General features: G+C 38.6%; 1 protein-coding gene across 1 annotated transcript in view; it reads left to right on the top strand.

The window, feature by feature from the left end:
- LOC140245283 (plexin-A4-like) overlaps positions 1–12058 on the top strand; it is a 51124-nt gene extending 39066 nt beyond the window's left edge. The window contains exons 23-29 of the mRNA XM_072324871.1: positions 7709–7830; positions 8360–8425; positions 8819–8893; positions 9517–9583; positions 9986–10132; positions 10982–11135; positions 11931–12058. Coding sequence (XP_072180972.1) covers positions 7709–7830; positions 8360–8425; positions 8819–8893; positions 9517–9583; positions 9986–10132; positions 10982–11135; positions 11931–12058 — 759 coding nt within the window. The remainder of the gene's footprint in view (positions 1–7708; positions 7831–8359; positions 8426–8818; positions 8894–9516; positions 9584–9985; positions 10133–10981; positions 11136–11930) is intronic.
- Positions 12059–12573: the final 515 nt, after the last annotated feature.

Genomic DNA, 12573 nt, shown 5'->3' with positions numbered 1-12573 from the left:
TGTGTCTGCTCTGCCAATACAAAACGAGGCATAAGCAATAATGTCAGCTTGGATTTAACAACAGACTGCATTTGAGTGAGTGAGCTCCCTTGATATTCAAAAAATATCATTTTCATACAAGATATATTCACGTGCATAATTCAAACTACCAATATGAATTTTTATAGGTTATTTGGGGATCAGGAGAGAAGGAGAGAGACGAAGGGAGACACGAATAGAACTTTGATGTTTACTGTATACACCTACACTGTAGTTTCTGATATTAACAGTAAGTGCCTATTGGGCCATAATAAAACAATAAGTGTCATATCTTCACAAGTCATGATAGACAAACTACGATGTAGAAATCAATTCTGAATATTTGTTCGCTGGGAATGTCATGAAGGAGAAAATGGAAAAGAAATCAGAGAAGAACAAAGAAAAACAAATAACAAATACAGAACATCTCATAAGAGAGTTTAGACAATAAGCGTATAACTGATTGATACTATCAGCTTTCCCGGATATCACCTCATCGTAAGCTTTCTTCAACCCCATCCCTACCATTACAACACCTCAATCAAAATCAAATTGAAGAGAATGAAACAAATTATCTGCTTAACGTAATAGAAGATTATTCCATATATACATAAGTGTTTATATTTTTTTTTTATATTCATTTAAGTTTGCAGAGAGAATGAGAACGAGATGAGATCAGTGAAACAAAAAATGGTATTGACTCTTTTGCTCAGTCATTGATCATCATAAGCAGCGTCCGCAGGATTGGGACGTCCCACTCGCCAAAGTCGCGAAGGGGGGAAACAAGCAACAAAAACAAAAACAAAATCGACACCATAGCGGGAAGCGCACCCACCAGGGAGGTGCACCTATCGTACAGAGCGCACAACGGGTCGAGTGCAAAGAATACTAGTACACTGTGCTATGTTTTAGCTAAAATTCAGTTGAAATACAAAGATCATTGTATGCAACCAGCGTTAACAGACTGCCGGGAACCATGCAGTACATCACACCTGCTAAGTAAAGTATTCAAAGTATAAGCATGAGGGGATACAGAGACTTTCAAAATAAAAAATGAAAAAAAAAAAAAAAAACACACACACACACAAAACAAAACAGCAGTTTAACTTACAGATTCAGATTCTTAGATACTAAAGAATTGAAACAACTGTTCATATCAGTGCAGGTGCAAATGAGAGGGCATGCTGCTCGTAAACAACATGCCAAACCTGTGGCCAGTCACCCCTCAAAATCTTTTATAGACGCATTTGACACAGACTATTATTCAGATTTTTCTTCTTGTGGACTGCACAACTCAGTATTTGGTTCTATGGTTCTATGGGACCACTAAAGTGGCATGTACTGTACTGAGTATAATTCATTTGACCCATTCATTGTAAAAGAATGTTACAGCAACCATCATAATAAGACTGCCGGGAACCATGCAGTACACAACAGCTGCTAGCAACAATTTCAAAGTATTAGCGTGAGGGAATACAGTGTCTTTCACCATGAAAAACAAAACAAAAACAAAATCATTGATTTGACTTAGAGACTCAGATTCTTAGATACTAAAAAATTGGGACAACAGTTCATATCCGTGCAGGTGTAAATGAGAGGGCATGCTGCTCGTAAACAACATGCCAAACCTGTGACCAGTCACCCCTCAAAATCTTTTATAGACGCATTTGACACAGACTATTATTCAGATTGAGAGACGGAATTCAGCATGCATATAGTTGATGTCATATCGGGCAAGGCCCAGGTAAAACGTACCTATCCAGCCCATGAACGACTATATCGCAGGACAGGCATTACATTAGCAAAGATAAAATATTGTGGGTAATTATACTGACGCTCGCCAAAATCTATTTTGGAATTACAGAGCCTTATACAAAGCGAATCATAGATGGGGTTGCAATAAACTACTTGAAACGCAACTCCAAATACTTATCACACCAAAATCATATTAATAGATTGGGTCACAAAACGATACTGAACGTTTTAGTGACATGAATGATCATTATCGTTTGCAGGGATAGTCAAATTTGGGATAACCAGCGATTATTGGCTTGAGTGTAGCGTGAAAGAAAGAAGAAAAAAGCCCTCTGGTAATACAAAACCAGTAAAAAATTTACCAAAAGCAGGGTTGTATAATCATTCTCAAATGTTTAAACTATCGGAAACACTCGATAGATGTGTTTTGATAGATGTCTTGTTGAGGCCTTAAATAACAGTTGTATGTATTTTGCTTTTCCGTTCAAACTTCTAGATTTTTCTTCTTGTGGACTGCACTACTCAGTATTTGGTTCTATGGTTCTATGGGCCCACTAAAGTGGCATGTACTGAGTATAATTCATTTGACCCATTCATTGTAAAAGAATGTTACAGCAACCAACATAATAAGACTGCCGGGAACCATGCAGTACACTACACCTGCTCAGCAACAATTTCAAAATATTAGCGTGAGGGAATACAGTGTCTTTCACAATGAAAAAAACAAAACAAAAACAAAATCATTGATTTGACTTGGAGACTCAGATTCTTAGATACTAAAAAATTGGGACAACAGTTCATATCCGTGCAGGTGTAAATGAGAGGGCATGCTGCTCGTAAACAACATGCCAAACCTGTGACCAGTCACCCCTCAAAATCTTTTATAGACGCATTTGACACAGACTATTATTCAGATTGAGAGACGGAATTCAGCATGCATATAGTTGATGTCATATCGGGCAAGGCCCAGGTAAAACGTACCTATCCAGTCCATGAACGACTATATCGCAGGACAGGCATTACATTAGCAAAGATAAAATATTGTGGGTAATTATACTTAGGCTCGCCAGAATCTATTGTGGAATTACAGAGCCTTATACAAAGCGAATCATAGATGGGGTTCCAATAAACTACTTGAAACGCGACTTTAAATACTTATCACACCAAAATCATATTAGTAGATTGGGTCACAAAACGATACTGAACGTTTTAGTGACATGAATGATCACTATCGTTTGCAGGGATAGTCAAAGTCAACGATAGTCAAAGTCAAAGAAAAAAAAGCCCTCTGGTAATACAAAACCAGTAAAAAATTTACCAAAAGCAGGGTTGCATAATCATTCTCAAATGTTTGAACTATCGGAAACACTCAATAGATGTGTTTTGATAGATGTCTTGTTGAGGCCTATAATAACAGTTGCATGTATTTTGCTTTTCGTTAAAACTTCTAGATTTTTCTTCTTGTGGACTGCACTACTCAGTATTTGGTTCTATGGTTCTATGGGCCCACTAAAGTGGCATGTACTGAGTATAATTCATTTGACCCATTCATTGTAAAAGAATGTTACAGCAACCAACATAATAAGACTGCCGGGAACCATGCAGTACACTACACCTGCTCAGCAACAATTTCAAAATATTAGCGTGAGGGAATACAGTGTCTTTCACAATGAAAGAAAAAACAAAAACAAAAACAAAATCATTGGTTTGACTTAGAGACTCAGATTCTTAGATACTAAAAGATTGGGACGACAGTTCATATCCGTGCAGGTGTAAATGAGAGGGCATGCTGCTCATAAACAGCATGCCAAACCTGTGGCCAGTCACCCCTCAAAATCCTTTGAGAACACATTTGACACAGACTATTATTCAGAATGAGAGACGGAATTCAGCATGCATATAGTTGGTGACACATAAGGCAAGGCCCAGGTAATGCCCTATGCCAGTTGTCATGAAAAGAAATGAAGAGGAAAAGAAAAAAAGACTTCAGGAGAGGGGTAATGCATAAATCAGAATAATGTCTACCAATCGGGGTTTTTCAGTATTTTTGTTTTTTGTTTTGTGCGTTATAAGGTGAAAGCGTACCCATGCAACCCATGCATGAGTATAACTCAGAACAAACATTACATTAAAGAATATAAAACATTGCAGGTAATTATACTGTGGCTCGGCAAACTCTAGTATGGAATTACAGAACCTTATACAAAACAAATCATGGATGAGGTTTCAATAATTATAGTTGAGGCTCTACTCCGAGTATTTATCACACCAAAATCATATCAATGAATTGGGTCACAAAACGATACTGAACATTTAAATGACATAAATAATCACTATCGTTTACAGGGATAGCCAAATCTGGAATAACTAACCATTATTAACTGGAGTGTCACATGAAAGAAAGAAGAAGATTTATTAAAAAACAACAACAACAACAACAACAACAACAAACAACCTCTGATAATATTCGCTCAAAACTGGTAAGGGGTTAACCAAAAGCAGGGTTGCGCAATCAATCTCAAATGTTAGCACTGCCGGAAATACTCGATAGACGAGTTGTGTTTTCTAATCTGCGCTCAAACTATTTCTTTTTGAGGCCTTAAAGAGCAGTTGCATATCTTTTCCTTTTGGTTAAAACTTCTAGAATTTCTTCTTATGGACAGCACTATGGTTCTATGGGCCCGCTAAAGTGGCATGCACCGAGTATAATATTAATTTGTTCCATTCAATGTAGATATATTTATACAAGATATTACATATGACACTGGTCCATTGAGTGATGGAACAACTTGAAACTACTAACATCCATTACGAGAAGCAAGATGCACTAATAAAACTTGTGGGGAGTTATTGAGTTTCTGAAAGAAGGAAGAGAAAAAAAAAACCCAAACAAACAATCAATCGAAACACATCTAGATTACCACAAATCTGAGTCATATCAGTGAATGTTTTCAGTTGTTCAACAGGCAATAGCAATCGTCATTGGAAATACGTGTAAAAAGTATGTAATATAAATCATGTATACATTACAAAATGAGAAGGAGGGTTGATTGTTCCTTACATTCTGATGGCTTGGATGGAGGTATCGGTTGCCTTCCAATTACCGCATGTCATGGTACTACTCGTAGACTGGATATGGAAGAATCTTGGTTGATAAGAGGTAGGGACTGAGCAGTTAGGTTACAACGGCTCCGTATGGCCGAGGCTCTCAGGCACATAGTTGCTAGATTTCTGGCGATGGAGATCGGTGGGGCATGCGGGGCTCTCACTCATCGTTGTGCAGAGTAGTCGATTTCAGGCGGTAAAAAGGGAAAAGGGAAAAAACAACAACAGAAAACAAAAAAGAGAACCGGATTTATTTATTTGACGCTTCCCTGGAGAGATGAATAGGATACTGGCATTTCTCACGATAACCAACGACAAAGCGGTCCCGGAAGTGTTGTATGAGCTGGCGCTGGAAACCTGGGGGGCAGGGCTGGTGGATGTTGCGGAGTCTGGAGCAGTGAACATCATTCCATGGACACCAGGAGGGTCAAGGCAGTTGAAATAATCGTATAATGATGAACGGAGCTGATTTGGTTCTACTCTAGAGCGATCACTGGTGGGCCTTTGAATGGGGGTGGATGGGGGTGCTGCACGGGCGCTTAACAACTATCAAGAGCAATAGGCCTCTGTTGTGGAATTAATTTTCCCAATTGATCCAGCTTGACAGGGGGGAACCATTTCGTGCCGGTTTTCGGGTCTGAAGAACGAGTTTGGTCCCATTAATGCGAATCCTGGTGGACAGTTGTTTTTCCTTGCGAATCTTGTAGGCTAGTGTTGCTAGGCGACCGCGTTCGCGTTTCATCGGTGGTGGCAAATCCGACCTGATAGTGACACGATCGTAGCAACCTTTCTCTGGGGTTTGCTGGGGGCGATGTGGGGGCTCATTTACCTGGTGTGCGGGTTCGGCTTGTGGTGGCTGCTGAGGACGACGGCGGTGGGGATGCTCGAAAGCACCAAGCAAACGATCACGGTCTGCCATGCAGACAAACTGTATAATGATGGGTCGGGGTGCTGATTCTTTGCCGATGCCTCTCTGAGGAGATGGGAGACGGTGGGCATTTACCAGCGGTATTTTGGATGCTTCGCCGAGCGGAAGAGAAAAATATCGACAATCAATCTATAGGGAAATATATATATTATATAGTCTGGCAAAAATAGTCAAAATTATGACTGATTGCCATTAAACCTAAAACAACAACAACAACAACAACGGAATTTGGAGAAAGTAAGCCAGAACCTCATACACAGTAGCATAGATATCTTCCTTAGCGCCTTCTCCAACTCCATAAATCAGTAGGTTTTGCTTTCTGTGGTGCATTTCCAGTTGTAGAAGTTTGTCTTCAAATTCGTCATTTTTGCGAGCAGTCTCCTCTCTGATTTTAGGTAGGGTTTCTTTTTCTAGCAGCATAATTTTGTCAGAATTGAAACTTACAGTTGTTTCCATGTCCTGCACAGCTCTTCTTGTTTCTTTGAGCTCCAACTTCATCGTGTTCAAATCCAGATTTATGGAGTCAAATCTCGAGTTCATGTCCGTCGAAAGTTGGGAAAATAGTTGGCGCGTTTCGGTGATGACACTATCATGACTAATCATGCCGGGAGATGTGGCGTCAGTAGAAGGGCTTGGCGAGCTGCAATTGGTGGACTGCAGCACCACATGATCATCACTCGCAGGTGATTGGGTCACGTGATCCTCGTTGCCGGGAATTTGGCTTTGGCTATGGCTCCGATTTTGCTGCGACGGGTAGTTACCTCTCGGCTGGGCCGGGGTCTCCGGGGTAGGCATGGTAGGTTCTCGGCCAACTGTGGAGGGTTTGCGGCCACCTGCAGCAGCTGATCTTGTAGAATGATAAGTTGAAGCCATTTTCTTCTGTTTTTGCAGGTTTTGCATTGACGATTTCGTTGTAGTGGGTCTCAAGCTATATGGACGCTCCATTCATAACTCTTGTATAAAAATGAAAATATCAAGTTATACTCCTGACCTTGAGTTTCGGGAGCTCACTCAGTTACACGTCTGCTCGTCACGCTATATATATAATATACCATATATATATAATATACCATAAGCAAAACTGCACGTGTAAGCAGTGCAACGGCGTATTATGTTGCCATAAAAGTATTAGAACGTCTAGTTTATGATCTCGGGTAAAAAAATTGGTAAAATTATTGTATCATATCTTCATTTCTTTCTACAGAGTTCCTGGATATTCTGAATGTGTGTCGACGTGACATTATCTAATTTCACTTTTATGCTGATCTAGTGATTTGGCCTTATACAGTCTAAAAACAATTGGTTTAACTTTGCACCTGCCAGATTAGTGAGCACATTAAAGGTGCAACTTTATACCTTTCTGTTCTAAAAGAGTCGTATGCTCGGGAGAACAACGCGAATGTACGCGATTAAAGGAAGATGTTCATAGAAGAACGACGGAAACGCTGGCGAATCCCGTTTATCGCGTGCGTTGGCGTCGTTTTCCGGACGCACGACGAAATAGGGTGCAAAGTTGCACCCGCAAAAGGTGCTCCCAGTGTGACACCGGCAAAGGTGCAAAGGTGAAAAATAATTTTGTTTTTTCTTAGATTGTACTTGGTTGGCAAAGAAGGGGGCATACAGTGGACTCCCGTTATTATGAAGTCCCCGGGACCGGCAGATTTCTTTCGTTATCATATGTATCGAAATTTCGTTATAACCGAAACAATACAAAACAAAGAGTGGATAATGTTGCGGTCTTAATCTTTCCTTAGCAGTAACCAGGATTTTGTTATAAGTGTGTTCGTTATAACGGGAGTGCACTGTATTATGACTGAATTCAGTTACTCTTCTATTCCACCATTCAGCATATGTTTTCGTCTCTATGCATTTAATAGTGATGTTCCTTTTCCCATCTAACAGGAAATGGATGACAGATTGGAACACGCCATGATAATATTCTCGAGACAGCTTAGCAACCCCGACTTCTTAGTCAGATACGTCCAGGTCTTGGAGGAAAAGAAAAAATCATTAAGACGAGAAAGGTTAGTTAGTCGCTCATCGTGATATCGAAGCAGAGCTTCATTGTGTTTTTTTTTTTTAGTTGTTGTTTTGTTTTTATTTTTATTTTATTCTATTTTATTGATCGATTATATTTTTTGTATCATTGGTGATACATGGCTAAATGTGATCAGTCGTGGTATAAGGAGAGAACTTTGTTCCTTCGTCATTATTATGTGGCCATGATTAGCGATATATAGATGTGCGTTTGTGTGTGTGTGTGTGTGTGCGTGTGTTAGTAATTTTCACCTGACTTATTGGCAAGCTAATGATGCACACGGGTGATTACAGAGTGAAAAGGTTTTTAATAAGGACACCTTGTTTTTACCTGTAGGTTAAAAGCGTTCTACTGTAATGCTCTAAAATTACTGACTCTGGCTTAGGGATGATCAATACTGTGGAACGTCAAGCAGAGTTATTCAACTTTGTTGCAGTATAAGAACAGCACCAATGCTGAATGATGTTGTAATATTCTTCTTGTGTATTTTCTGGGTGTGCGTGTTTTCAAACAAGGGTCAATATTGCATCGCTCATCACTGTCATCTTGGTGTCAGAAGGAAAGTTCGAATACTTCACCCGGTGAGTAAAATAATTTTTGTGGTAAAAAGTCATCATTGATTCAAAAGAGCATACGACTCACAGAGCTTTTTGAAACCTCGTGTTAGCTTCACATCTGTGGGCGTTATTTCAGCAGTATGTTGTTTGAATATTCCTGACAAAAATTCATTTATCAGTTACGTCATGGGGAAAACTTCATTTCAGTGAAATTTATGCATGAAAGTGTGAAAGGCTGTATAATATAATAGAGAAATGAGATGGAATTGAATTTCTCAAATTATTTGATACAATTTCTATAAATGTCTGAAGCGATTTATCAATATCCTGTGGTGCTTTGGTACCTTTCATGCGCTTGTAACGTGAAGTAGAAATAACCTTGTGTTAATAAACTCTCTTCCTAAATCCTTCTGCCAGGGTGTTGAAAACTCTCCTAGAGGAGCAGATATCTGACTTTGGCGACACTGGGAGGCTTAAATCCCTCTTCAGACGGTAGGTCAAAAAAGATTTGATGTAAAGCAGTAAATTAGGCCTATGTTGAGTTAAGTTATCCATGTTAGATAATGCAATGAATGCAGAAATAGCAAAACGAGTTTTTAGAGTGTTGTCTGATGTTTGTCACGAAGTGATCCAAGAAATGATCCAAAACATAAAAATGATAAATGATTACCGTTCCTTTAGCTTGTGCTTTCATCACATTATGCGTCATAACTTAGAACGGAGAGCGTTATGAAATTAGCTTATTCACATCGACATACACTCATGGCTCATTTCACGCAACACCACACTTCAGTGAATGTAGATGAAAATTATGATTACTCACTTATGTCAATTTCAAATACAACATATACCATTGATAACACGTCAGGCACCACCTTTATTCCTGCTCTATGTAATGCACAAGATTATAAGATTGTTTTGTGTAAGGACTAGTGTTCCCGTGTCGTTTTGTATCATCTTATTATGTTGCATGTATATGGATTTCACTTATTATCACATTTTGCTCAACAAAAAATAGGTTAGAAAGTTGAAGCAAGCTGCACCAGTGTATTTGTATTTCCCATGGAAGCACAGTTATCTGCATTTTATCTTTGTCGTCATTTCTTTCCACACAGAACAGAGACAATTGTTGAGAAACTCTTGTCCAATTGGATGGCTATCTCCATGTTTAGTTTTCTAAAGGTAAAATGTGTATTACATAATCATTGTTATATCCTTTTTGTTATTTTCCCCTCACCCTTAATGTAAGTTTGATTCTATCATTTTGTGAAGCGCTGTGATAAAATGTTTACTCGTCGTATAAGAGCGTTATCTAAGTATCTAGATTGTATTGTACCTGTATAGTTTTGTATTGTATTGGATGAGAGTTATTATAGCATTTTTCGTGAGTGACTCCGTGTTCTCTATGTTTGCTTTCTGTATACATGACTGATGGAATCAACATAGTAATGGTTTGTTAAATAAGAAACACTCTCAGATAAATTTGACATTTAGCTTCTGGCTGTGCTCCCTATGCATTCTTCTTGTTTACCTTTAAAAAATGATGTGAGTTATTTTTTTATTTCCTTTGAATTGTCCAATCAGAGTCATGTTGCCAAGTCGCTCTACTTGCTCTACCAGGCCATCAAGATTCAATGTGAAAAAGGACCGATTGACGTCATTAACGGACAGTCTTACTTTTCGCTCAACATCGACTATTTGTTGGACCAAAATATTGATTTCAGTGAACTGGTATACACTTGTTTTTCTTTTATTAATGATCTGCCAGTAATCGTAACATGCTGTATGAACCACTTAATCAACTACACATTCATTATGTCAATAGTGGACCGTGTTGTTAAATAAACATTTTATAACTTATGCTGTCCTAAACTTTCTGATCCTGACACACAGGTATTATACATGTATGTCCTCAATACCTAGTTCTTAAGTTGCAAAAACTTTCCCCCATATGATCTTCATGAGATTGAAGTCTGTTGTTCTTTGTTCTTATGTGCCTTGACTTATCACGTGTTCATTTTTCAATCACACTTTTTTAATGTATCATTTTTTCAATCACACTTTTTTTTTCATGTATCATTTCATAATTTCATCAGAGCAGTTTTACACGTGACATATTCAAAATAAGAGTGTAGAACAGAAATCTTTTAAGAATGGTTCAAATTTCAAATGCTTTAGCATTTCGTGACAGTAGAATTAAACACATTGTTTCCTTGTTAACTAAAAGAAAACAACCTATACTGCGAAGAGTCCAGCATGAGACTACCCTGAGATATGATATTCTATAGAGTAGACTATGTAAATATAAAAAAAATAACAAAATCACTTGTTTCTCCGATAAAATTTGATACTAAGATAAAGTCCTACAAGTTTTATCGAGGCTTTTTACTAAGAAGCTCGATAAATCATGTTTAGTATGGATGTTTGGACGAGACAGTATATTATGCAGAAAGTCAGAATAGTGTCACAGAAAATGTAACGTTCATCACGACCGTCGTGTTCATGGCGTTTGTTTCTCATAACAATTGGAAGTTACAGTGCAGTATCAATAGTATCCACTTCTCATATCGCTGGTCGCAGACATTATCTGTGGTGGGTAGCAATGGACGACATGACTACTACGTGAAGGTCTTGAACGTTGACAGCATCATTCAAGTGAAGCAAAAAATCCTTGATGCAGCTTACAGAAGGCGACATCTGGTCAGGCAGAGACGAGCCCACGAGATGGACTTACGTGAGTACACCCTCGGCTTGAAAGCTATCCGGCTTATCTAGACTTTGACTTCATTAATGATTCTTTGCCATTTCCATTTTAATGATTTAGCATGCTTATTTTCAATCGCCATCAAGGAAATGCTTGTAAACCGTCACAAATTCTGGCTATTGTAAAGTCCTGGCAAATACCTGTTTCATTACCAGATTTCATTTTTATGTTTTGTTTTATCATGATATCCAAGAAACTGAATTTTTAGATCTTGTATATAATGCATGTATTGTATACTTAAAATTCACGAGGTAAATTGAAATTCAAAGTTGTCATTCACTCTTTGAAGAAAAAAAGTGAGTTAAGTTAATCAAATTCCATTCAAATCCTTCAAACCGTCCTCCCTATCAATTGACGCATCCCTATAGCCCATTTACGTGAGATTTATTCATCGTCTCCATGAGAACTCCTCTCCTGCCACTCATTGCATGTTATTACGTAATACTTCAACATCCGGGAAAACCCGGAAAATTACAAAACCATCCGTTGATCATTTTACGTCCATGTGTTAAAACTTTCTTTTTACCCTACTCAACTAAAATTTGAAGTGGCAAACGATAATGATTCTTGAGTAGCAGTTTGAATGCTTCGAGTCGGCATTAGCGTCTAATATCGGAAAACAGCTTTCCCCACTTAAAAAAAGACAATGAAAAAAGAAGTGCTCCGATGATTCCAGATAAACGTTTTCTTAATTTGATTTTTAGGATGTGTGAACTTAATAGTCTGACTCGATAATATACGGCTCATTTTATCATTACGTCACAGTGTGGTACCATCCAGGAGGAGAACAGCGGGTTATGAGAGACCAAGATGAATTCAATACCCGAGTCCGTGACGATGAACCTGTTGTGATCAACACCATACAGACAGTCGGGGTAAAGATGACCAAATAACATTGGACAAAAGTACCATAATTCGTACGAAATGAAGGAACAAACATGGATTACGGTCTTAGATGCATTTCTAAACGATTCTTATACTAAAATGGTATGCCCATTTACACTAGTGTGCACACTGATGTGGTCCCGCTGTCATGGGATTTGGACTTTATGTCATGATAGACCGGGGGCCCAGAGCATTTATTCAGCTGAAAAGGGTCACACTTTTTGATGGTCTCATCATGTAAGGATGTGGCCAAGGGTCAATAAAATTAATTGCTGGCAAGTCACATCCTGTACCGTAAGCCTAGGGACCACAAAAAGGGACCCCGAAAAATGGATTCATTCAGCCGAAGGGGGTCAAGGACAAAAGTTGGTGGATATTGTTCCTTTGGGTGTACTTATCATGAAAACAGCAATGCCAGCTATTTTATCCTGTACGGGGCCCCAGACAGTAGCCCCAAAGGGCCCCAGAAATATGGTGTTATTCAGCTGAAAAGGGTCACGGCTAATTTCTTTTGCAATGGAAT

The sequence above is a fragment of the Diadema setosum genome, chromosome 2 (assembly GCF_964275005.1).
Source record: "Diadema setosum chromosome 2, eeDiaSeto1, whole genome shotgun sequence".
In the NCBI taxonomy this organism is placed as follows: Eukaryota; Metazoa; Echinodermata; class Echinoidea; order Diadematoida; family Diadematidae; genus Diadema; species Diadema setosum.
The sequence above is the reverse complement of the archived record's forward strand: the minus strand, read 5'-3'. Positions and strand labels throughout refer to the sequence as shown.